The sequence below is a fragment of the Salvelinus sp. IW2-2015 genome, linkage group LG3, assembly GCF_002910315.2.
Source record: "Salvelinus sp. IW2-2015 linkage group LG3, ASM291031v2, whole genome shotgun sequence".
NCBI classification, from domain to species: domain Eukaryota; kingdom Metazoa; phylum Chordata; class Actinopteri; order Salmoniformes; family Salmonidae; genus Salvelinus; species Salvelinus sp. IW2-2015.
This window is the reverse complement of record NC_036840.1, coordinates 6,323,930-6,351,220: the sequence shown is the minus strand read 5'-3', so window position 1 is coordinate 6,351,220 and position 27,291 is coordinate 6,323,930. Positions and strand designations below refer to the sequence as shown.

At 43.9% G+C, this 27,291-nt stretch overlaps 2 protein-coding genes across 2 annotated transcripts in view; one reads left to right on the top strand and one right to left on the bottom strand.

The window, feature by feature from the left end:
• The first annotated feature begins 146 nt into the window (after positions 1-146).
• Positions 147-18,148, top strand: tmem110l (transmembrane protein 110, like). The gene is made up of 8 exons (XM_023967036.3): positions 147-648; positions 2,066-2,114; positions 2,324-2,419; positions 2,761-2,882; positions 3,917-4,029; positions 4,790-4,873; positions 5,253-5,384; positions 15,896-18,148. Exons 1-8 carry the CDS (start codon positions 459-461, stop codon positions 16,007-16,009), a joined length of 900 nt encoding a protein of 299 aa, XP_023822804.1. The 5' UTR covers positions 147-458; the 3' UTR covers positions 16,010-18,148.
• Positions 18,149-18,265: 117 nt separating this feature from the next.
• The window catches only part of LOC112067888 (inter-alpha-trypsin inhibitor heavy chain H5-like), a 14,905-nt gene continuing 5,879 nt past the window's right edge, over positions 18,266-27,291 (bottom strand). The window contains exons 6-12 of the mRNA XM_070436502.1: positions 25,821-25,949; positions 25,213-25,429; positions 23,175-23,960; positions 22,968-23,021; positions 21,484-21,600; positions 20,993-21,370; positions 18,266-20,843 (exon numbers count right to left, since the gene is read on the bottom strand). Coding sequence (XP_070292603.1) covers positions 20,563-20,843; positions 20,993-21,370; positions 21,484-21,600; positions 22,968-23,021; positions 23,175-23,960; positions 25,213-25,429; positions 25,821-25,949 — 1,962 coding nt within the window. The 3' untranslated portion in view covers positions 18,266-20,562. The remainder of the gene's footprint in view (positions 20,844-20,992; positions 21,371-21,483; positions 21,601-22,967; positions 23,022-23,174; positions 23,961-25,212; positions 25,430-25,820; positions 25,950-27,291) is intronic.

The following is a 27,291-nucleotide window of genomic DNA, read 5'->3' as shown; positions in this document are numbered from 1 at the left end:
AAACTCTATAGCCTACATGTGATTAGAACGTGGTAACTGTTAAAGAGTATTTCAAATGGCGCTTGGGACATTGGATGGCCCCCTACTGCGGAGACAGGGGCGCGTGACTGCATTAACAAAAGGAACAAAGACCGCCTGCGCTCGCAGAGAGATCCAAGGAATTCAACAGCAGGAGGTGACGTCAGAATCCCGCATTTTGCGGTGTTGTTGCTTTCAAAAACATTTGATATGGAGTAGAACAATTAAACCTGTTCCGAACTTTTGTTTTCGCATTTTCGGGGACTTTTTATTTCGCAAAATACTTTTGTTTTAACTTCACGAGAGAGACATTGAGCAGTGATAGCATGGCAAATACGTTGTTTTGTTTTTCTTGAGTATATACGGAATTTCTCCTCGCAAACAACAGGGGAAGTGCCCCCTGTCCTTTGTCTGRCACGGGTGTTTTTAAAGTATTCGACATGGACATTTACGGATACAATGGTGTTTTCTTGGTCAAAAGARTATTTAATAATGCAGRTTTTGAGATTTCGAACATGTCAGACATTACGAAGGRGAATCCTCAGGGATGCGATAACGGGGCTTTGACAAACAGATTCGGAGTCTTGATTCAAGGGTTGCTGGCCATAGTTGCCTTCAGCACATTGATGGGTGAGTATCTTTCASMAGAGAACGTAACAATGTTTCAATTGTTTATAATTGTTTAGGCTAACCTATTGTTTCGATATAGCAGATCATGTTTCAAATCAAATACTTAAAAATCACTTCTAAAGGGAACGTCAAGGGTCTGCTCAGCCAAGCACCGCACTGGTATCTACTGCAGAGCTACACTCTCCATCTATGAGCACGTGGCAGTTTGTTTGTTTATGCTATTTGACGTTTCTATCCGATAGGCTGCTGTTGCACTTTATAAGGCTGATAATACATATATCATTATATTATAATTCCATTTAAATAGTATATTATAAGAATGTTTCCCATATCCTTTTATGTGCCAGGTATAAAATATTAAACGCCGCTGGTAGCCATCATCAGTGGCACATCAACACAAATGTAAACGATCTCGAATGTATCATATAACTATTAGACTATTGTAGACTTATAAACTACTTGTAAACAATCTATAAACCCGTTTCATTTGTATTATTCTTATTATTGAAATGCCTCTTCAAGACGGGGGTGAACGTTTATGCTGTATGATGGAAAAAAATGTTTTGAGAGGGTGGCCATAAAATCATACAGAATACATTCATGCCTTTTTGAATATAAGAGAATAGGCTCTCAGTCTATATCTCTATCTACAGTGAGATMACATTTTGTAGTCATGTACTTTACAACAGAGGGATTTATGAGAGAAAGGGGTCAGACTCTAAAGGTGAGTGGAGGATCAATTAGCTTTGACCTCCTCACAGTTACTTATTAGTAAGAATATCAATATTTAGCCAGCAGTGCGTGTGTATGCATGCATGTAAGGAGTTTATCAGCCAGAGTACCCAAGTCTGAAAATCAAGGGTCTACTCAGCCAAGCGCTGCACTGGTATGCACTGCAGAGCCATACTGTCCATCTCAATGCCACTCCTCCGCTTGCCAAGATGCGTCCATCTTTGTTTCGAGTCCTCTTCCTCTTGGCTATTTTGGTGACTTCCTCCCATTGACAGACCACTGGCCCCACCTTTTGCGCGCCAGAGTTCTTGGATACAGTTGCTATCATTTTAGGCCAGGCACCAATTGTGGCTTTGCATTCTAACCTTCAGATAGTTTTGGGGTGATAATGAGTCAAACTGCAGCCACAACATGATGATTGGTATGTGAGCAGTCACACACTCAGACCTTGTGTTAGATGGGGAGAGAGGAACAGTGGGTTCCTGTTAGACACGTAGCCCTGAGCTACCAGTGTCCTGATGGGGATGGGTGGTCTGAGGGAGCATGTGGTTCTGACTGTGCTATTCTTTATCCATCTCTCCTGGACCCACAGAGGACATGTACACACACACACAAATATAGCATTTTTCACTCTTCTATGGCTGTCTCTCTCTCACTGCGTCTCTCCATCTCTCTCTATCTACAGTGAAGAGGTTCCGTGAGCCCGTAGGGATCAGAAGACCATGGAGGATCTGGTAAGAGTGGTGTTTTTAATTTCTATTTCTTATCAGAGTCTGTATCAAACCCCAGGGAAGAACAGTAGACCGTCGGTTGATCACATGGCTGAAGATCATAGATTCTATTAGATTTAGAGATGTCCATGTTTGTTGCTTGACTCTTATGTATCTGGCTATTACAAGTCACCATGGTGATGACCATCCGAAATTTCACCCCATCTCTACAGGTTTTACGACACGTCCAAGCAGGCCATTGGCGCTCTCTTCATCCACTTCGCCAATGTGTTCCTCTCCAACCTCACAGAAATGGACCCTTGTTCCCTGTGAGTCCATAGCTGTGATTGGACAGGTTGGCAGAAACCACCTGCCAATCTAAAGTCTCAACCAATCATTCTGATAAATAAATAAGATGTTCTGTTGTCACATACAGCAGATGGGTGCAGTGAAATGTGTTGTTTTACACGGTCAACCATAGTAGTATGGTGCCCCTGGAGCAAATTAGGTGTTAAGTGCCTTGCTCAAGGACACATTGACAGGTTTTTCACCTTGTCGGCTCGGGTATTCCAACCACTGACCTTTTGGTTACTTTCCCAATGCTCTATCCGCTAGGCTACCTGCTGCCCCATGTCAAATAATTGACTGGCTTCCTGGTGGGTTTCCACAGGTATCTGATGAACTTCTTGCTCGATGCCACACTAGGCATGCTGGTCATCTGGGCGGGGGTCAAGGTTGTCTCCAGGATCGTGGAGTACAAGCAGTTCACACTGCTCACCTTTGGAGAATACGGTGAGTCTCCTAGACATCTGTTTAGGTCGTGTCAAATGTTTGGAGGTTGGCCAAAGCATAGACTACTACTGTTCTGTGACTGTGTCATTGGAGAGGGCTGTGCCAGTTAATTTTCTGATTATTTCATGAAGGTTGACACTTCTTCCTTTCACCACTGGAGGCCGCTGTAGGTTCATGAGAATATTGCATGAAAAAAATCCTCAAATGGGCGATGGCGACAATAGTGTGGGATTAAGTTCTAGCCAATTGCTGCACTGGTTCCGTCCATAAATTTGAATCGGAATACAGAACCAAAATAAGATTTTAAATGTTAGTCTGTTAATCTACTGTATTCCACAAGGTCATTTTTCTACTGTATCTGCACATGGTTCTGTTTCATGCTGGTTTTTCCATTGACTATTATGATCCACCGGATTGTAAATGCAGCTGTGCCTTGACCACTGGCCAAATATTTTAGTGGGCTTTAGTTTCCATCCGATCTGTATCACGCTCTCTGTGTGCTGACCTTTTCCCCAAAAGCCTGCTAGAAATACTCTCTCTCTGTCATAACTATTAGTCCTGAAAACTAAACAAATAGTAAGACATTTAGCTGTTTGTGTAAACCCACTCTGTCCTCTTAAAGAGCTGAACAACAACAACATGCAATCATGTCAGGCTTTGTCTTTTGCCTTTTTTCCCCCGCAGTTTCTCTTATACCTTTCTCTCTGCTGTCTCTCTTGTTTGTCTCAATCTCATTTGTCTATCTGTCTGTCTCTGCTATGTTCCCAGGCATACAGTGTTTGTTAATGACAGAGACATGTCCCTGTCTGTGTACACTGAGATGAAAGAGAGACGCAAATAGTACACGTGGGACGTGTTTAGACCAGCACACTGAGTTTGTGGGTTTTTGTGTGTCTGTGTGTATGAATGTGTGGTTGTGGCAGTCTGGTGTCGTCCTCTCTGGCTGATCTTCCCTAGGTGGCGATCTGAGTCCGTTGGTCAGTGTGTATAGTTGCAGTGTGGTCATTAAGTAATGGTCTGTTCCTTCTCACCAGGTGACCCTCCCCAGGCTGCAGCATGGCTCGGTCAGTGTGGTGTCTACCTTCTCATCATGGTCCTGGAGAAGAGTGTAGTCAGCTTGGTGCTGCTCATTCCTGGATGGACCAACGTGAGTAGGCCCACAGTACCCACAACCACCTGCTCCAGGGACATGGGCTAACCCAGATCCTGAGAGAGCTGAGAGACTACCCACTCGAGGGAGAGAGCAGAAGTGTCAGCCATGTTCTTTCTTCTCTGTTCTGTGTTTGAAATCTCTGGTGACAATTTAAAGTCAACAAAAAGTCAGGCCTGAAAAACAAAGGGAAGATGAAAGGTTTTGGAGAGAACAAAGAGAAAGAGTTGTCCTTTGAACAGAATGGGAACATTGACCTTCAGCCAAATGAATATGGGACTAGGGTCTTGTTTGGTTGATTATTTGTTTGAGGCTGTGGATCACCTGCTCAAACCTCCTTTGTGTTTTAGGGTCATTGTTGCTCTGTTCACTGCTCCATTGTTGCTCTGTACACAGATATATATATTTTTTTCGACACTGGGGATTTTTTCTCAGGGGAAAAAGGTGGGGGGGGCAGCGGCAGCCCGAACTGTCATTAACATAGCTCATCCCAGACAAATCGAATACTTAGAGCATTTTTCTGTCTCTCTCTCTCTGACATGGTGAATACCACATAATCATCACATTAGCTCCAATCTCACTCATGTTACACAGTAGAGAGCCAAAGAGATGCTCCTTCTATTATAGTGCAAAACATTGACGATCTAAATGGCATTGGATGACAGTCGCTTGTGTAATGCGCCTGTTATTTTGCCCAAATTGAAAGTGTGTATGTGTGTGTTGTGACGCTGTGTTTCTCTGCACGCTGCTGTTTCAGCTGCAGTCTGTGTTGCTGGACTACATACCTAACCCTCAGGTGGAGCTTGTGTTGGTCATGCTCATCGTGCCCTTCATTGTCAACGTGAGTCTCACATTCAGTCTCAACCAGCGTGCACTAACACTCTGCATAATGTTGTGTATATCTCACAGGAGGCTGCTGAGGGGAGGACGGCTCATAATAATGGCTGTAATGGAGTAAATGGAATGGTATCAAACGCATGGAAACCATGAGTCTGATCCCGTTCTAGTAATTTTATTATGAGCCGTCCTCCCCAATTAAGGTACCACAAACCTCCTGTGGTATATGTAGTATCCCAGACAGTGCATAAAGCTTGTATTTTTGGATAGAAAACCTGCATAAAGTTTACAGTATGCAGGCTTACTAGGCTACAGTGATCACTCTGCGTCCACCACTGCACTGTTGTACTGACTGAGTTTGTTCTCTGTGTGACCCTCTGTAGTCCATCATGTTCTGGGTGGTGGACAGTCTGATGATGAGGAAGTACAAGACTCTGAAGAGCCTGGTAGACTCCTGCGACTCCTCGACCAAGGTCGCCTCCACGGCGCCATGGGTTACCGGCGACGAGTCACGGGTGAGTCAGTTAACTAGAGATGTCCCCGACTTAAAAAAAAAATATATATATTCTTGGTAGACCGAAAGCCATCTGTTCTTTCGACCATTTTTAAAACGTGTATTTTTCCATGTATAGAAACACCCTATGTGTTTTTAATAAAATCATATATACTGTATATATGCATTGAGCTTGTCTGATGCTTTAAGATCACTGTTTGATGAAATAAGACACAAATGACTGAAGAGGGAGCCAGAGATCAAGATAACCAGAAGAAAAAAACCTTAGCCTGTCCCGACCCTCCTCCTCCCGCCCCTAATAGCTTTCGCAGATTCTGCCGTTACRRGCCTGAAGTTGCCGGTAATAGGCTACATGAGAAGTCGGCAACATTTCTCATGTGGAATGCCAATTTCTTACCATTTCTACCGATCTGCGAGCAAGTTATGGTTTTCATATGCACATTTTCGTGGAACAGTTTCATTTATAAAAACGTCTTTGTACCTCAAAATCATTGTCATGTGGTTAATCAAAATTCTATCCAAATCTAAATGAAAATMATACAAACCTAAAAAGTAACTTCTATTGCCATTGCCATCTATGTAAAAATAGCCTAAAAAGCCAACAAATAAAAACATTGCTGCCTGCAGGTAGAAAATGTCCTGATTTAAAAAAATAAAAAAATKCTATAAATCACATTGGCTACGCATAACCTGTCTACAGCGAACTTGCAACATTGTATAAACTATTAACTTAGGTCTGGCCTGAAACTCCTTGCAACATTGTATAAAATATTTTGGGCCCTCAAAGTTGTCCATGCTAGTGAGCTTGGAAGAGACACAGCTGTAGGCTATTTGCGTAAGGGATAAGAAGTAATCGGGTTGGCCTATTTTTATGATGTTTCCACTGGGTCAGAGCATGACATTTTTCCCTTTCACGCTGAGTGGTTATTGAAAGGGAGAGAGCTGGAAAGATTTTTTAAATACATTGAGGAATTGCCATTTTCAATGGATGTAAAAACAGACTTTGTTTGCCTGCTGTTTGAGGTGAAGAAAACATTACTTTGAGAAGCTCTGCAGCTCATTAGTGATGGTGCATTAAACCAATCAGAAATACTATCAGATCCCCAAATGGGCACATTTATATGCCTACATTTGCACGCAGGCCAGGTAGCCTGTAGACCTACTTCTATGCGTAATCAGGTGCGCGTCCTTACTCAACATTGACAGGTGCGCTACAAACAAAACACAATGAAAATGTAATGACGTAAACCAAAATTTGTTTCTCACAAGTGTAGCATAGGCTGTGCGCTCTGCAAGCAACGTGTCCACTCCAACAATGAGAACGGTAAAAGTCTGAAATAAGCATATTTTGAATGCATTAACAGACATTACCGTAACCAAACCAACTTTGTAGATGATAAATTATAGGAATGAACTGTAAATGTACTACTGGTGATATACGTATGTAATGGAGAATTGATTGAAACTAACAGTCAAATGCAAGTTATGAAACAATGAATGTACACAAATTGGGAGGGAGCCAATTTGTGCAGCCAATTTGTGCATTGTGCAGCCACACTCCTCCTCTTCTTAGACTGTGCCACCCCGCGGCCTCTGCAATGGATTAGTCTCGGCCTCTGCAATGGATTAGTTCACTGAGATGGGCGCGAATAAGACCGGTGTCTCGTGTGCCTAAAAAAAAATATATATATATTAGTGGATTCGGCTATGTCAGCCACACTTGTTCGAGCACACAGCAATGCAATCTCCATAGACCCGTAGTGAAGAGTTCAGTGACTTTCAACGTGGCGCTGTCATAGGATTCCACCTTTCCAACAAGTCAGTTTGTAAAATTTCTGCCCTGCTAGAGCTGCCCTGATCAACTGTAAGTGCTGTTATTGTGAAGTGGAAACTAGGAGCAACAACAGCTCAGCCGCGAGATGGTAGGCCACAAAAACTCACAGAACGGGACCGCCGAGTGCTGTAGTGTGTAAAATTTGTCTTTCCTCGGGTTGCAACACTCACTACCAAGTTCCAAACTGCCTCTGAAAGCAACGTCAGCACATAACTGTTCGTAGGGAGCTTCATGAAATGGGTTTARATGGCGCACATAAGCCTAAGATCACCATGCGCAATGCAAAGCGTCTGTCGGCTGGAGTGGTGTAAAGCTCGCCGCCGTTGGACTCCATCTTGCAGTCCGACGAAATAATCTGGGTTTGGCGGATGCCATGAGAACGCTACCTGCCCCAAAGCATAGTGCCAACTGTAAAGTTTGGTGGAGGAGGAATAATGGTCAGGGGATGTTTTCCATGGGTCGGGCTAGGCCCCTTACTTAGTTCCAGTGAAGGGAAATCTTAACACGACATACAATAACATTCTAGACGATTCTGTGCTTCCAACTTTGTGGCAACAGTTTGGGGAAGGCCCTTTCCTGTTTCAACATGACAATGCCCCCTTGCACAAAGCGAGGTCCATACAGAAATGGTTTGTCGAGATTCGTGTGGAAGAACTTGACTGGCCTGCACAGAGCCCTGGCCTCAACTACATCGAACACCTTTGGGATGAATTGGAACGCTGACTGCGAGCCAGGCCTAATTGCCCAACATCAGTGCCCGACCTCACTAATGCTTTTGAGGCTGCTGCGGGTACTTGCTTCCATTCAATGTTCCAACATCTAGTGGAAAGCCTTCCCAGAAGAGTGGGGGCTGTTATAGCAGCAAAGGAGGTACCAACTCCATATTAATGCCCATGATTTTGGAATGAGATGTTTGACTAGCAGGTGTCCATATACTTCTGGTCATGTAGTGTATATTTGCTACTGCTCGACTAAAAAATCTTGGTTGCCAGCCTATCGCCCAAACAATCGACCAGTCAAATAATTGGAGCCAGCCCTATAGTTAACCATAAGAGGGGACTGCAGATCTCTGAGTGCTACTGCTCTGTGGGATCATGAAGGGATGCCGTTTGATGATAAAACATTAAAGCCKATGGGTGTAAGAGAGACTTTCCCACCAAACATCACCGTAACACTCCACATCCCCATGGGACACTGGCTCAAGACGTCTGGTTTAGTTGAGAAAGAAAAGAAACGGATGAGAGTATGATAGATGTTTTATCACAGTGATTTAGCCTGTCTGCACCTGTTTATTTGCCCCCCCCCCCCCCCCCCCCCCCCCCACACACTGCTTTCTGGGTCGGTCTAAAGGGCAACTGGCCCACTAGTTACTGACAAGGAAAGACTGAGTCAGGGAACCCCCCCCCGTTCGACCTCCTCTCCCCCCTTCTCTCCATTTGTGTTTGTCTCCGTTTTCTCCCGTCAATTTGTGGTGTTGTTTCTCTGTGGGTCCGTTACCCGAGTTGGACCGGGTCGTGTGAAATTGAGTCAATGTCCTACCTGTCCCGGTTGTTCTGGAAAATACCAGTCTGATTATCACAGCGATGTTATTGACATTCCTTGTTTGGTAAGACACGAGTGATGGATGTATGGAGCTAGATCGGCCTGACAGTTGTCACGTCGTTGAGTCACGTGTCTTCTGTGTTGTAGAGTTGCTCCTCATCTGTTGATGTAGTCTACCGTAAGTGTGTGATCACCTTGTTTCATTGGATCCATTGTGAGAATTGTATTTGGTGGGAGAACAGTTAGTATGTGGTGAATAGTGATGTCATTATGATATTAGTTAACTGTCTCCAGTGGGTGTACAGTGTTCCATTTGAGTGGCTGTGAAATCATGTAGTGTATATTGGAGTAGTGAGACTGTCGACAGAAGCCTTCTGTGTTGGGTAATCAGACAGAATTGACCTCCTACACAGCATTCAATGTGTTACTGTACACTCTCTCGATCTGTCCTCTCTCTCTTTCTCACCCTCTCTCTGGAGTCACAATGATTATGACAGACTGGCAGTGTTTCTCTCTCCCTCCTCGTCCCTGGTACTCTGCCAAGCAGCAACAAATCATCCCTTCATCCCGGGAATAAAAGTGACATTTGGAATTAATTTCCAGTCATTGATGTCATGGAAAGAGGAGGGGAAGAAAGAGGGAGAGAACTATGTCCATGGGAGAGAGGAGGGCATTGATTAAGGAGAACTGTTGGAGTTTGGTTGGGCAATAGTCTGTGCAATGAGTTTGATTTCAGTTCCTGACACGGTCTGTAGAATAGTGTTGGGGAATGATTTCATCCATGGTCAGCTGTGGCCATATGGTGTTCAGAGTGYGCTGTTTCACTTTTATCATAACAAAATGTTTGAGAAACACAGACACAGCATCAATAGTCTGGCCTCTTGGTTTGAGTGTATCTGAATGAAGATGTATTTGGGATTGGCCTTATATTGGGGAGAGAGGAAGGCTGGGCAAGCCCCCTTTCTGCCTCTGCTTCTCCCATTACTATAATCTCATCCAATATGTCTGCAGTGCGCACACACAGTCGCACACATGCATGCACCATAATCTCATCCAAGATGTCTCTGTATCTAGCATACAGTGCATTTGGAAAATATTCAGACCCCTTGACTTTTTCCACATTTTGTTACGTTATAGCCTTATTCTAAAATGGATTACATTGTTTTTCCCCTCATCAATCTACGCTAGGGTTGCAAAGGGTCAGAAACCTTCTGGTAAATTTCAATAATTTTTCCATGGGAAGTTAAGCCTGGGAATTTGGGGAATTTTGCTTAAATTCATCAAAAAAGTTAGCTTATGGACCTTTTTTTGTGGTGTGTAAAAATCGTCTTTCCTCGGGTTGCAACACTCACTACCAAGCCTGGGAATTTAGCTTAAACTCATCAAAATATAATAGTGAACCTTTTTTGTGGGATACACAAGGCAATTCTAGGTCTTGTGGCATATTTTGGTTAAACTATCCCCAATTCAATGGAATTGCAACCCTCTGCATGCACAGTGCATTCTTCCATCACATGTACAGCTGATTCTCAAGATCTTGCACACTAATGAGATGCTATTGAGCCTACACTACTACACTGTCTGAGCCAAGGACTACATGCTTTCTGGTAAGTTTTGATTACAATACAGGGTGGGGTGAATATATTTTATATGACATACATTCTTTTTTTGTTAACTAGTAAATAGTAGCCTACAGCAAAGTGTGTTTAAATCATTTCTAACGTGTTAAAAATTTCTGCTAGTTAGTTTTTGCTACCATGTGGGTTTTAGCTTGCTTGGGCCTGCTAACTGAGGAGTGTTAATTCACCTGTTTCCATACATGTTTCATTTTAAAACATTTATCTTACAAAGGGGTTGTTTAATCTAACTGCTTAACTATTTATCTGTACATGGAATTGTATTTTTATTTTCTACACATTTCTTTTACAGGAAAATGCAACGGGCACTATCTGATGTATGGAGACATTTCACTGCAGCTAATATAGAAGGAAAAGCTGTGTACATTTGCAAATACTGTGCCAAATCATTTGTGAAGAATGCAGAATCATCTGGCCAAGTGCATAAAGTTCCCTCAGCGCTCACAACAAGTAACCTCTGACAAAAATCCCTCTACTTCTATTCGAGGTGAAAATGATTAATCAGACACCTTATCGATAGCAACAGCTCATGGCCCTCCTGGAATCAGAAGTTTTTTTGTCTCAATGGAGGAACATAGTCAGAGAAATGCTGATGAATGTCTTTTGCTCGAGCTGTGTATGCAACTGGTTCACCTCTGATGCTCACAGGCAATGTGTATTGGAAGAGATTTCTGAATGTTCTTCACCCAGCATACACCCCTCCAACTAGACATGCTTTATCTACTCATTTGCTGGATGCAGAGTTTCAACAGAGTTCAAGTGAATGTCAAGCAAATCATAGAGAAAGCAGACTGTATTGCAATCATCTCTGATGCGTGGTCGAATATTCGTGGGCAAGGAATTATTAACTACATCATCTCCAACGCTCAACCAGTATTCTACAAGAGCACAGACACAAGAAACAACACACACYCCGGTCTCTACATTGCAGGTGAGCTGAAGGCAGTCATCAATGACCTTGGACCACAGAAGGTATTTGTACTGGTGACAGACAATGCTGCGAACATGAAGGCTGCTTTGTCTAAAGTGGAGGAGTCTTACCCTTACATCACACACCCATTGGCTGTGCTGCTCATGCATTGAATCTGCTCCTCAAGGACATCATGGAACTGAAACACCTACAAGAGAGCCAAGGAAATGGTTAGGTATTTGATGGGTCATCGAGTTTTATAGCAGCAATCTACCTCACCAAGCAAAGTGAGAAGAATAAGAGCACCACATTGAAGCTGCCCATCAACACCTGTTGGGGTGGTGTTGTCATCATGTTTGAKAGTCTCATGGAGGGGACGGAGTCMCTCCAAGAAATGTCCATATCACAGTCTGCTGATATGGACAGRGRCCCATCAAGAGGATCATCCTGGATGATGTATTATGGGAGAGCGTGGTAAMCAGCCTGAAACTCCTGAAACCTATAACAGTAGCCATTGCACGGATTGAGGGAGACAATGCCATCCTGTCTGATGTTCAGACTCTGCTTACAGGTTTAAGAGAAGAAYTCRGTACTGCCCTGCCCACTTCACTGTTGCTCCAAGCAGAGGAAASTGCAGTTCTGAAATMCATCAAAAAGCGTGAAGACTTCTGCCTGAAGCCCATACACYCCGCAGCGTWCATGTTGYACCCCAAGTATGCTGYRAAYAGCATCCTGTCTGGTGCAGAGATCAACAAGGCCTYTGGTGTRATCACTACCGTMTCTCGCCACCTTGGCCTGGATGAGGGCAAGGTTCTTGGCAGTCTGGCGAAGTACACTTCCAAGCAAGGGCTTTGGGATGGAGATGCAATATGGCAGTCATGCCAAAATATCTCATCAGCCACCTGGTGGAAGGGACTTTGTGGATCTGAGGCTCTTTCCCCTGTTGCCTTCATCATCGGGCGGCAGGTAACCTAGAGGTTAGAGCGTTGGGCCAGTAACCAAAAGTTTGCTAGATCGAATCCCTGAGCTGACAAGGTAAAAATCTGTCGTTCTGCCCCTGAACAAGGCAGTTAACCCACTGTTCCTAGGCCGTCATTGTAAATAAGAATTTGTTCTTAACTCACTTGCCTAGTTAAATTAAAAATAAATAAATATGAAATTCTCAAAATCCCACCAACATCAGCCGCCTCAGAGCGCAACTGGTCCTTGTTTGGGAACACACACACCAAAGCACGCAACAGGCTYACCAATACAAGGGTTGAAAAATTGGTGGCCATCCGGGAAAATTTGAGGCTTTTTGAGCCTGACAACGAGCCATCCTCAACAAGGTTGGAGAGTGACAGTGACGATGAGGCCTCAGAGTCTGATGTTCAATAGGTGGACATTGAGGAGGTCCAGGGAGAAGACATGGCAGCCTGAGAGGAAGACTTCCAAAGCTTTAGTTTCTAGACTACCATTTTACAGATGTATGTTGAAAACATTTTTGGGAGATGCGATGGATCATTGGGGATCATTCAATATTCCCTTTTTGTTGTTCAGTGAAATCATCCCATGTGAAAGGTCAACTCATTTAATCAAAATTCAATTCATAACTAAATTGTTTTTTTWATTTCTATTGGAAGGATTTAATCATTTGCGATTATGTCTACGTATGTTAAGGTAAAAGGTTTGTTTCTGTCTCCAAATGATATGGTAAATACAGTGGCAAGAAACAGTATGTGAACCCTGTGGAATTACCTGGATTTCTGCATAAATTGGTCATCAAATTGGATCTGATCTTCATCTTAAATCGCAACAATAGACAAACATAGTGTGCTTAAATTAATAACACACAAATCATTGTATTTTTCTTGTCTATATTGAATACATCATTTAAACATTCAAAACATTCACAGCCCTGTAATAAACACTCACAAAATGTGAGTTTGCTATTCACAAGAAGCATCGCCTGATGTGAACCATGCCTCCAACAAAAGAGATCTCAGAAGACCTAAGATTAAGAATTGTTGACTTGCATAAAGCTGGAAAGGGTTGCAAAAGTATCTCTAAAAGCCTTGATGTTCATCAGTCCACGGTAAGACAAATTGTCTGTAAATGGAGAAAGTTCAGCACTGTTGCTACCATCCCTAGAAGTGGCCGTACTGCAACGATGACTAAAAGCACAGTTCAGAATGCTCAATGAGGTTAAGAAGAATCCTAGAGTGTTCGCTAAAGACTTACAGAAATCTCTGGAACATGCTAACATCTCTGTTGACGAGTCTACGATACGTAAAACGCTGAACAAGAATGGTGTTCATGGGAGGACACCATGGAAGAAGCCACTGCTGTCCAAAAAAAACATTGCTTTATGTCTGAAGTTTGCAAAGGTGCACCTGGATGTTCCATAGTGCTACTGGCAAAATATTCTGTGGACAGATTAAACTACAGTTGAGTTGTTTGGAAGGAACACAACACTGTGTGGAGAAAAAAAGGCACAGCACACCAACATCAAAACCTCATCCCAACTGTAAACTATGGTAGAGGGAGCATCATGGTTTGGGGCTGCTTTGCTGCCTCAGGGCCTGGACTGCTTGCTATCATCAATGGAAAAATGAATTCCCAAGTTCATCAAGACATTTTGCAGGAGAATGTTAGGCTGTCTGCCAATTGAAGCTCAACAGAAGTTGGGTGATGCAACGGAACAACGACCCAAAACACAGAAGTAAATCAACAACAGAATGGCTTCAACAGAAGAAAATACGCCTTCTGGAGTGGCGCAGTCAGTCCTGACCTCAACCCGATTTAAGATGCTGTGGTATGACGTCGTGAGCAATTCACACCAGACATCCCAAGAATATTGCTGAACTGAAACAGTTTTGTAAAGAGGAGTGGTACAAAATTCCTCCTGACCGTTGTGCAGGTCTGATCCGCAACTACAGAAAATGTTTGGTTGAGGTTATTGCTGCAAAAAGAGGGTCAACCAGTTATTAAATCCAAGGGTTCATATACTTTTCCCACCCTGCACTGTGAATGTTTACACGGTATGTTCAATAAAGACATGAAAACGTATAATTGTTTGTGTGTTTAGTTTAAGCAGACTGTGTTTTCTCTATTGTTGTGACCTAGATGAAGATCAGATACAATTTGATGACCAATTTATGCAGAAATCCAGGTATTTTCAAAGGGTTCACATACTTTTTCTTGCCACTGTATATCCAATGCAAAAAACAACTACATTTAAATGGTATTAATATTAATAGCACAGCTATTATCAGGTCTCTCCAGAGATGTTCAATCGGGTTCAAGTCCAGTCTCTGGCTGGGCCACTCAAGGACATTCAGAGACTTGTCCCGAAGCCACTCCTGTGATGTCTTGGCTGTGTGCTTAGGGTCATTGTCCTGTTAGAAGGTGAACCTTTGCCTCAGTCTGAGGTCCTGAGTGCTCTGGAGTAGGTTTTCACCAAGGATCTCTCTGTACTTTGCTCCGTTCATCTTTCCCTCGATCCTGACTAGTCTCCCAGTCCCTGCCACTGAAACACATCCCCACAGCAAGATGCTGCCACCACCATGCTTCACCATAGAGATGGTGCCAGGTTTCCTCCAGACGTGATGCTTGGCATTCAGACCAAAGGTCAACCGACCAGAGAATCTTGTTTCTCATGGTCTGAGAGTCCTTTAGGTGCCTTTTGGAAATTCCAAGTGGGCTGTAGTTTCCATCTGGCCAGTACCATAAAGGCCTGATTGGTGTAGTGCTGCAGAGATGTTCCACAGAGGAACTATGGAACTCTGTCAGAGTTACCATCTCGTTCTTGGTGACTTCCCTGACCAAGGCCCTTCTCCCCGATTTGCTCAGTTTGGCCTTCAATGCTGCAGACATTTTTTGTATCCTTCCCCAGATCTGTGCCTCGACAGAATCCTGTCTCGGCACTCTACGGACAATTCTATTGACCTCATGGCTTGGTTTTTGCTCTGACAGGCACTGTCAACTGTGGGACCTTTACATAGACAAGTGTGTGACTTTCCAAATCATGTCCAATCAATTGAATTTACCACAAGTTGACTCCAATCAAGTTGTAGAAACATCTCAAGGATGATAAATGGAAACAGGATGCACTTGAGATCAATTTAGAGTCTCATAGCAACACTTATGAATAATTATGTAAATAAGATATTTCTGTTTTTTATTTGTAATACATGTGAAAAAATGTCTAAACCTGTTTTCGCTTTGTCATTAGGGGGTATTGTGTGTAGATTGATTTGTAAAAAAAATTATTGAATCAATTTTAAAATATGGCTGTAATGTAACAAAATGTGGAAAAAGTCAAGGGGTCTGAATACTTTCTGTTTGTGGATTTATTATGGCATAAAGGCCTTTCCATGAACTGTATGAAATTGGAATTCCGCTCTGTTGGGATTATATGTGGTGGAGCAGTGGTCTGGACAATATTCCAGACTGGGAATAAAGTGGGATTTTATAGCCTTGGAGTGGGAATAACAGCACACCAGACCTGGAGACATCACCTCATCTTGGCCGACAGCTGCTCGCATGTTTATGTGACGGTGTCTCTATGTTTGTGTATCTGTTCTCTGACGTGTTTCTCCCTCATCCAGGTCCTGTTGACAGTCGAGACAGACACTGAGGAGGATTGTTCAACAATGGTCCGAGGAGGGTCCCACTCTAGCCTTCCAGTGGTGGGCATAATACCTAGCTGGGTGGAGGTGTAGCTCTGGTATCCTTCTCTWCAAGACCCTGACACACACGCTGACCCGCGCCACGCACAAACACGAGCACGGCTGTGTGAATGTACGCTCCTTCCAGATCACACAGATGAGCTTTTTTTCATTGTACACATCCCAATGATGTCTTTGATGACTTGGCTGTTATGAGGATGAAGAGAAAAAAAGTCCTTCACCCTTGCAGTCCCTGTTTACCGAAACAACAAGCTTGGTGGGGCTATACAGTGTCTCGTAATGGAGATAATTAGAGAGCACAGTGTGAGCTTGAGGGAACACGACAGTGATGATGAAAGAGTAAATCTGTCCTCTCTCTCTCGGGGGATTTTGTGAAAAGGGTGTTTGTTGATCTCCAAAGAGCTCMTTGACAGTACAATCTGCTCTGTTTTCCTTCATCATACAGATTACTGCTTAGTTCAAACCTTGACATACAGCGTCTAATGGTCTGTAATTAAATACGTTTAAAGTCTGTTTTGGACCTGTAGAATCCACTACTAGTGTCCTTGTCTCTTTTCCTCCTTCGCCACTAACAGGTGGAAGGGCTGGATAGTTTCAATCATTGATTTCACCTATCACGTCCACTCAGATCAGTTGTCAGACTATTGTAACTCAGCTGGAGGAGTTGGACCTTAAAGTTGGAAATGTTTTATCTCTGAGTTGGACTGTAGTAGTCTGGTCTGGAACAGTTCTTCACACTATCTCCAGAAGATGTTTAACAAGGCGGAAAATGGTATTCTATGTGGAAAATGGACCACATCATTTTATATACCTCATGGATGTCCATTTGGGATTGATTTGGACTTATACAAATATTTGCAATGTTTCTACTATGAACTAAAGAGCTTAGTGCTATGGAGTGATTTTGAACATTCTAATGTATTTTCTTATTTTTGTTGTTGTCTATTTTACTGTATTCATATTACTTGGGGTTAAACCTGTGGTAATGACATGTAATGACATGTAATTTCCAAGTGGTATCACAGAAATGATCACGGTCAATTCAGAGATTACCTGAGATACCAAAACAGTGTTCAGTTGACCATTGTATGTTCATTCTTATAGATCACATTCCTCAATCATTGAGCTGTTAACTCTAACATGAAAATACACTACTGCCATTTTTGCATTAATTGAATTATGTTCCTGGAACCATTTAATGTCTTAGTGATGTGAAAGATTCTGGTTGTGAGACTGTCATTTCACGTGACCTCAAATGTGTAGAACAGCTACGGTGAGGACCTGCACCACTACACTTATGCTAATTATTCACTGTAAAAAAAAATGCTCTGTCTATAATATATATTGTATTTAGTGTTACTCCAATCCATCATGTATGTGTTTTGTGGAAACAGAATTTTGAATTGTGACTGAATGTTTAATGGATATCRACTTGAAAGTGCCATGTTGCTATAATATATTCATGATTCATTTATGATACAACAAGAAAAAGGTCTTTGTCTTTTGTCTTAACTGTTGTTACTATTGTTTGTATTATAATTTCAATTCAAGTAAAATTGTATAATAAAAAAAAACACGAGTGTTGAATACATTTGGTGGCTCGGGTCAACCCGGTGACCCCTGGGCTCGATGACAGACACCTGAGCGGGACGCAGAGTAGTACACCTGTGTGTGGGGGGCCAACAGGCCTTTGACACCAAACTGATGACAGGAGGGGTGAGGAGGGCGGTTAGAGGGGGAGCTAGTCATTGGCACAGGGACTAGTAGAGGAGAGAGTTAGTTAGGGGGGTGTCTGGTGTGACCAGGTGTGATCCTAAGCAGAGTGTCGCCACTTGAGCTTGACCAGGTTTACTTGTTTGCTCTCCCAGTGAGCACCTAAACCTAGCATGCAAAGAGCCTGCCTTCCTGCAATGACTAAGGCCTGGGTTCAGTCCCAATACGAGTTGTAGACAATGGGGCTGTTAAACGCAATTCCTGATTGAGCAGCGTTTACCGTGAATATGAGCTCTAAGAACATGAGGACATTGCCTTTAAAGACCTGATGGGATTAACTCAGCAGGATGGAGCACAGTACTAGTTTTGGGTGTGATTCCTGCTTGGGCCACATACAGCACATACTTATACTAAATGTTTGTGTTAACTGTTAGTTACTTTCATAGAACTGTTTACTTTGTAATGTTAGTATTATGTTTCAAGTGTTCTCACAATCTAGAGCTGTTCAGAAAAAAGTTGATCTTTACAAATAAATATTGTTTTTATGTTTTACTTCCTTTACACACAAAAAGTTCATCCGGTTCAATAAAGGTTATATTTACAAGTACAAAATTACAGTATAAAACGATACACGTCAAACAATGTCCTTATTACATTTATATTAAAAATAGTAAAAAAATATATTCAAGAATATTGATGGTTGGTTATTCAGTGCAGATGCTCCTGAGGAAAAAACAACAGGAAGTAGGCAACAGGAATTGGATTGAAAGACATGGTTGGAGGGGGATGGGTGGATGGGGTAGTAGCATAGAAAATGATAGAGGCCTCTAGTAGCCAAAAGGTTATGTTAGAATGGGCTGTGCTATTGAGAGCTTCCACCATTTTAATGTAGTCAACTGGGTGGGACTTCCAACTTCATTAGCTGATTCCTCCTGGTGACCAAGRTGGAGTCATGTCCAGGAGGGATCAGCCAATTGTGAAGAAGAAAATTGACTACTTTAAAATGGAGATAGCCTCAATGGCACTGCCCTTGATGTCACAGATGCAACAGTTGAAGTCGGAAGTTTACATACACCTTAGCCAAATACATTTAAACTCAGTTTTTTACAATTCCTGACATTTAATCCTAGTAAAAATTCCCTGTCTTAGGTCAGTTAGGATCCCCACTTTATTTTAAGAATGTGAAATGACATAATAATAGTAGAGAGAATGAATTATTTCAGCTTTCATTTCTTTCATCACATTCCCAGTGGGTCAGAAGTTTACATACACCTAATTAGTATTTGGTAGCATTGCCTTTAAATTGTTTAACTTGGGTCAACATTTTGGTAGCCTTCCACAAGCTTCCCACAATAAGTTGGGTGAATTTGGCCCATTCCTCCTGACAGAGCTGGTGTAACTGAGTCAGTTTTATAGGCCTCCTTGCTCACACACGCTTTTTCAGTTCTGCCCACAAATTTTCTATAGTATTGAGGTCAGGGCTTTGTGATGGCCACTCCAATACCTTGACTTTGTTGTCCTTCAGCCATTTTCCCACAACTTTGTAAGTATGCTTGGGGTCATTGTCCATTTGGAAGACCCATTTGCAACCAAGCTTTATCTTTCTGATTGATGTCTTGAGATGTTGCTTCCATATATCCACATAATTGTTCTTCCTCATGAAACTATCTATTTTGTGAAGTGCACCAGTCCCTCCTGCAGCAAAGACCCCCACAACATTATGCTGCCACCCCCGTGCTTCACGTTGGGATGGTGTTCTTTGGCTTGCAAGCCTCCCCCCTTTTCCTCCAAACATAACGATGGTCATTATGGCCAAACAGTTCTATTTTTGTTTCATCAGACCAGAGGACATTTCTCCAAAAAGTACGACCTTTGTCCCCATGTGCAGCTGCAAACCGTAGTCTGGCTTTTTTATGGCGGTTTTGGAGCAGTGGCTTCTTCCTTGTGATCGGCCTTTCAGGTTATGTCGATATAGGACTCGTTTTACTGTGGATATAGATACTTTTGTACCGGTTTCCTCCAGCATCTTCACAAGGTCCTTTGCTGTTGTTCTGGGATTGATTTGCACTTTTCGCACCAAAGTACGTTCATCTCTAGGAGACAGAATGCATCACCTTCCTGAGATGTATGARGGCTGCGTGGTTCCATGGTGTTTATACTTGCGTACTATTGTTTGTACAGATGAACGTGGTACCTTCAGGCGTTGGGAAATTGCTCCCAAGAATGAACCAGACTTTTTTATCTGAAGTCTTGGCTGATTTCTTTAGATTTTTGCCTGATGTCAAGCAAAGAGGCACTGAGGTTGAAGGTAGGCATTGAAATACATCCACAAGTACACCTCCAATTGACTCGAATAATGTCAATTAGCCTATCAGAAGCTTCTAAAGCCATGACATCATTTTCTGGAATTTTCCAAGCTGTTTAAAGGCACAGTCAACTTAGTGTATGTAAACTTCTGACCCACTGGAATTGTGATACAGTGAATTTTAAGTGAAATAATCTGTCTGTAAACAATTGTTGGAAAAATGACTTGTGTCATGCACAAAGTAGATGTCCTAACCGACTTGCTATAGTTTGTTAACAAGAAATTTGTGGAGTGGTTGAAAAACGAGTTTTAATGACTCCAACATAAGTGTATGTAAACTTCCGACTTCAATTGTATATGGCACAGATAGAAAGATGAGTCCTTTATCTAACTCTATGGGTAGTTGAGTAGTTTGGAGTGTGAGTATGTGGGTCAAAAGGAAAGCTGATTTAGAGGTTTAGCGTCAGAGGGTATGAAAAGAGCATGTTGGCTACTATAGCTGTACCTGGGGTTATAGTTTATGTGTGGGCGGGACAAGTTCATTGCTGGCTCCTTATTGGCTCCTGTCTCAGGCTACGTTACTTCCGTGGGGCCAATCGCCCGTGTCGAATAGGTGTGACACCACATAATCTTCATACTGTCCGTCGATCAGCTTGGCTGCGTTGTTCCTGGCGAACCAGCAGTCCACGCTCTGACGTCCGCTGTAGATACGCCGGGTCTTCTGGACCACCGGCACTGAACGCCCTTTGACCRTCAGGATGTGTGACCGTTCAAACGTGCTGTTGTCTCCTGTTGCCGTGGCATTGCCAGGAAGCTCTGCGAGTCCCACTTCCTCATACAGGAACTGACCTGGAAGTAGAATCACAGAGGGTCAGAATGGAACAGAACCACAGAGCTATAGGCAAACCAATGGTAATCCTCACTAGGGCCTAATTCCATTTCGGCTCAAGACCCCTTCCTCCACCTCCCACCTTCCACTAGTAGTTTCTGATACCTACCCAGTAGTCCATGACAGTCATGTGACAGCCCTTTGCTGTTGGAGATGTAAAATCCCAGGTGGTTTCTCTGATAGGGAGCAGGGTTCTTGTACTGATGCACCAGTATGACGAAACTAATAGTTCTTCCTATGGTTACGGTCACGGTGGACTTTCCCACTATCGTCACCGCAAGCCCGCCACTCTCCACGGAGACTGTGGTGTCGCAGGGCAGGACCAGGCGGTCACGTCCATCCAGAATGACCTTCTTGGGGGTGACCTCGATGTAGGAACGTTTGGGTCGGTTCACCACGATGGTAAGGGTGCTGAAGTATGTCCTCTGCTGTTTGTGGCTGCCCGCTGGCGCTGGGGCCCCTATCAGCTTACCGTTTACTGTCACACCTAGACTCACATACACACGCACGATCACACACACAAATAGACCACATTAATCATATGAAAACACATAACCGAACATCAAACATAAAGTCAGAATCTCTTGAAGACAATCTTACCAGAGTGCTTGTGGTCAGATACCATTCTGAGAATGTGTCCTGGCTCTCCGTTGATGTTGAAACACACAGTCAGTTTACTGAGGGGGAACTCAACCACAAAGTGGGGATCGCCGTCCGCTGTGGCAAGGGGGTTGGTGTGTGAGAGATGGGATATAGAGACACTGGTATTGAATATGAGGGAATATGAGAAAATAGTACATCTATGCATACCTGGATTCAAATACATGTGTATTGCAGTATTTTAAATGTATTACATTTTCAAATACACATCCAAACAAGTACTTTTATTTGAGTATCTGAATGATTATTTGTAAAAATCTAATTGTAAATTGTATTTGAAAGGTATTTATTTAAATGCTTTTTTTTAAATACCTGGGTTAAATGCATGGGAGTCAGTGTATTTGAGGATATGAATACTTGTTGGGAAATAGTAGTTGAAATACATTCAATAGTATTTGAACCCAGGTCTGATAAATACACTTTTCTGTATATATCTGTGGGTCTGAAGCACAAATGACTATACTGTAATGTATAATCAGATATCACCAGATACCAGTGTAGGCTGTAAATCGTAGGCAGTTAGTTGTAGGCAGTTAGTTGTAGGCAGAGTTAGTTGTAGGCAGTTAGTTGTTGGCTGTTAGTTGTAGGCAGTTAGTTTAGGCAGTTAGCTGTTGGCTGTTAGTTGTAGGCAGTTAGTTGTAGGCAGTTAGCTGTATTCAGTTAGTTGTCGGCAGTTAGCTGTAGGCAGTTAGTTGTAGGCAGTTAGTTTGTAGGCAGTTAGCTGTTGGCTGTTAGTTGTAGGCAGTTAGTTGTAGGCAGTTAGCTGTTGCTGTTAGTGTTAGGCAGTTAGGCTGTAGGCAGTAGTTGTCGGCAGTTAGCTGTAGTCAGTAGTTTGTAGCAGTTAGTTGTAGGCAGTTTAGCTGTATTGCAGTTAGTGTAGGGAGTTAGTTGTAGGCAGTTAGTTGTAGGCAGTTAGCTGTAGGCAGTTAGTTGTCGGCAGTTAGTGTCGGCAGTTAGTTGTAGGTTGTTAGTTGTTTCCTGCTTTGAGTGGGCCTGTGAGACCTGAGCTAAGTGCAAATTCAGGAGATGAGAGAGCAACAGTAATGACAGGGTCATTGATGTCATCTCACGTGTCTTCTTCAGTCTACTGACCTCTCTCTCAGTCTCAGTGTGTGTGTGTGTGAGGTTTAGTGTGTGTGCACGCACATGTGTGTCTATTCCCGTGACTGTGTGTGTGTGTGTGTTTGTGTGTACTTCCCAGTACCAATCCCAGGCCCAGTGCAGATACTTCAATTAGCCCCTGTAAACATTCTGTAGTTCAGTTTCAGAGTAAATAGACATCTCCGACCCCTTGACTGTCTGGAATGAGTGCTGTGTGTCTGACTGGGCTCCTAACTTAAAGTCGGCCCACACAGAGAGTAGAGAGAGTCTACTGTACCTTTCTCCAGTCCCCCTCCCTCTAACAGAGCCTCAGAACCACTAACCTGATGTTTTGGAGATGGTTACAGATTTTTGGGCTGGCCTCTTCAAAACTTTACCTATAGACAAAACAGACTTTGATTTGTACAGGTCATATGTTTTCAATAGTCCAATACTTCCTCTCAGTTTCTATTTGTTGGCATTGGCATCGATAACAGGAAGCATTTGATCAAATGGATTAAGTCAGAAACAAAAGCCTCAAGCCTGCTAACCCGTTGTCTTGGTAACTGTGGAACTCTGTCCACCCGGCTGGTCTTTCTTCAAGTGCAGGCTCTGGGCTGTGTCTTCCTCCCCTTCTGTCTCATCCGACAGCTCATTGGCTGAAACAGCCTTCTTATTTGTCTCTGTGGTTACAGGGGTGGGGGTGGGTGTGTCCTCGGCCATGGTTCCGTCGGCCAGCACCTGAGGTTTTTCCACCACCAGGGAGGTGAGGGGCGTGAGGAAGTGGTATGTCAGGGAGAGGTCAGTCGCCTGCTGGGTATGTCCCTCTCTCTCCCTGCTGGTCTGGCTCTTCAGCCTGGACCTCAGCCCCTCCTTCACACTCAGGAAACCCCATACACGCTCCACGAAATCATCCGCCACTGACCCTGTCGTGCCCGCCCCTGTAACCCCTGACCCKACCCCGGCCGCCGCCTCCTTCACGTGCCTCTCCGTCTCCACCTCCCTTTGCCGTAACGCCACGTCTGTCTCCAGGACGATGCTCTTGTCGCTGTTGCTGGCGGTGACCTGGACGTGCAGGGAGTCTGCACTTTGATTGGTCAATTTGCCGGCGATGACGATCTCTGAGCCGTTGAAATAGTTGGTGAAGAGGTGCTGGGTGACGTACTGGACCGAGTCCTCTGTGTAATTCACCCTGATATCAGAGAGCAGTGGAGTGCCTATCTCATCATAAAACCTAGAGGAAGAGAGAGGGAGGYAGGGACATGGAGGGAGAGAGAGAGATATGGAAGAGTGATAGAGGGAATAGAAGTAACATCCAATGTTATAATATGTGTTACCATGTTATAACATGTTGAGAATCTAGCGCCCAGTAGAGTTCTATACCTCAGCTACTTCACTGTATCATGGACACAAGAATCAAGACATTGTGTGTGCTACTCTCTTATATGCTCTAGGGGCCTCAAATGTCTGTGTGACTGTGTACACACACTCACCCCCCCCAGAGTTCCGGTTAGGGACGGTGATGTATTAAGGAGAGCATGCATGCGTCCCAAATGTCACCCTGTGGTTCCTGGTCAAAAGGAGTGCACTATGTAGGGATTAGGGAATGGGGTGCCATTTTGGACACAACCAGTGTGTGTTTGTTATGTGTTGGTTTTCCAGACAGGCCTTGGACCGTAGCACAGTAAACCTCCTCACCTCTTTAACTGTGTGTTGGCTCAGCTAGGTCTCGCCTCTGTTATTATCTCAGGAGGCTATCAATTAACCCCTCAGACATACCCAGAAGGCCCTTTCACAACACACAGTCACACAGATTCATCCCCTCACTACTAAACAAACACTTCAGAAAAGTGTCCGGTAAGACTGTCGCCAAGTGTGTGTGTTTGATTTGGTTTGAAAGATTGCAGTTCAAGACTCTGAAGAGCCTTCTCTCAGTATGTGTATCATTGGTTATTCTTTCACTCATTCCTATTCCTTTATCTCACCCCCTGACCTTCTCTATACCATTTGAATATAATGGATTATAATGAATCAATTCTAACCACTTCTGTCTCTGTACTAGCTGTCTATCGAACTCTCTCTCTCTTCCTTCCTCCTCTCTCTCTCCTTCTCTCTCCCTCTCTCCTCCTCTCTCTCTCTCTCTCCTCTCGTCTCTCTCTCTCTCATCTCTTCTCTCTTCCTCTCTTCTCTCTCTCTCTCCTCTCTTCTCCTCTCTTCCTCTTCTTCTCTCTCCTCTCTCTCCTCTCTCTCTCTCTCTCCTCTCTCTCTCTCTCTCTCCTCTCTCTCTCTCTCTCTCTTCTCTCTCTCTCTCTCTTCTCTCTTTCTCTCTCTCTCTCTCTCTCTCATCTCTTCCCCTCTTCTCTCTCTCTCTCTCTCTCTCCTCTCTCTCTCTCTCTCTCTCTCTCTCTCTCTCTCTTCTCGCGTCTCTCTCTCTCTCTCTCTCTCTCTCTCTCTCTCTCCTCTCTCTCTCTCTCTCTCCTCTCTCTCTCTCTCCTCCTCTCCTACGCTCTCTCTCCTTCTCTCCTCTCTCCTCTCTCTCTCTCTCTCGTCTCTCTCTCTCTTCCACACCCACACAGCACCCCCCGTTACCCTCTGAGATGGCTGCTGGCATCATGAATCCCTCATTGTTACACTCGTCCTCATCATCCCCACAGTTTCCAGCGCGCCACGTCCCAGAAGCCTTACGGTACACATGTCCCCCAGTCCCGATGCGTGAAACACGCAGAGACTTCTCCTTCACCGCTGCCCGCGCCGTTTGCTGAGGATGCTGGGAGACTGCAGCTCGCCCACCGTGGGCCGGCCCGTTCTGTCAGTTAAATGCATTAGCCAGACACACTGTTGTGTTGGCGTCTTGGATCCGGCTTCAGGTAGCCGCTTAGCAATGATATATATTGATATATACGTGTGACGCGTTCCCTTGAGCAAGGCATTTATCCCCAATTTCCTCCAGCGCGCCGCCCCTGGACCGCCCCAATGGCTGACGAAACCAATTGACCTGTCGACCCTTCCCTTAGGGCTGTCTCAGGGAAGTTGGTAAACGGCAAGCAACACAACCCTGGTGCATCAGGACTAGGACAAACTGATAATCACCACACTCATAAATCTTATATCTGATTTAGCGCCTATCAGTGAACTAAACTCATCTCCCTCATTATCCCAGAATGCACCTGCTTGCCCCTGGTCTCTATCTCTCTCACCTCCAGGGGTGGAAGCCATATAGTAAACCTCGTCTCGGACGTGCAAGAGGTCTCCGGGGACCAGGCGCTGCACACACCCTTGATACGTTGGAGAAGCTGACCAATCTTCGCTCGCCTGGACGCTGAGTCCTACAGGTACGTGTCACCGGACACATACACATATAGTCTTGAAGCTAGAGAAGTGGAAGAATGTGCGGGAGAGGAGTCCTCACCCCCAGTTGACTACCCATTAAAATGGTGGAAAAGCTCCTCAATAGAGAGCAGAGCCAGCCCATTCTAACCATAACCTTTTTGGCTACTTAGAGGCCTCCTAATCATTTTCTATGCTACTACCCTCATCCCACCCCATCCCCTATCCAACCATGTCTTTCCAAAGTCGCCGCCGAAATTGAGAACAGAGAGAGAGCATTTGTTCTTTGGTCTGTTGCATCCCTAAACTTTACACTGTCTCGTTATGATTTCCATCATTGCTCAGGTGCAGCCCATTGTAATACCTTTGCCTTTGTGCAAAATCATTCTATTCAGATGTGTTCACACGAGCGAACCAAACAGGCCTGGAAAACTTTGCCCCAACAGGAAGAGACACCTTCTACTATAGGCTATTATAACACACATGGTCATGGTTTATGTTAGCACCAATATCGTGGTAATTACCTAGATGTAATGTTTTAATCATGGTTTTTGTGAGCAGTGTTGTTGTCATGCTAACTCTGTAATGGTTGGGCTTAACCTGACACTGCCACTCAAAGACCCAGCCCTTTGAAACAGCTGTTCCGTTCCTTAGTTCAGAAACTGTTTCTCTCACCCCCTCACACACACACACACATGCACGTAAACACACACACCACAACTATTTACCGTATCCATGCTACAGCTTGTTTCTCAACTGTACTGGGGTTTAGAAGTTGCACAGAACGAAGAGCCTACCAAATGAATAGTGCATATGAAATCTGTAGTTGAGTGGGTGTGATAGTTAGAGGGGTTACCAGATGCCTATAGACTGTAGGGGGCAAGAGTCAGAGCCATAGACAGACTGAGTGTTCTATTGTAGGGAGAGATCAAAGCCCACTTGTTCACTACAGAGTGGTCCACTGGGGGTGGAGGGAACGGGGAAGGGATCACTCCAGATGATGCTGTCATCTGGAGTGTTTAAATGATGCCAAAGACAATGACGCCTCTCCTCCATAGCATTCAATTCAATTCAATACAACTACAATAGTGAACGTTGAGCATGTTTCCAGCTTTTCAGAGTGTGCATGAATCAGTTTCTCTTTTCTGTTTTTGCCACTCTAAGTCTTTGGGTTTCTGGATCTGCAGTGGAGCAGCTGCTCAGATGAAGTATCAGATGATGCCAGAGGGATTATAACGCAATCTCCCAGAAGGAAGGATCTGATTTTGATATTACCTGACCAGTGTGGGAGTATTGCGCCAGAGACCGGAGAGGGGGCGGACTGGGGGTCGTATTCATCAT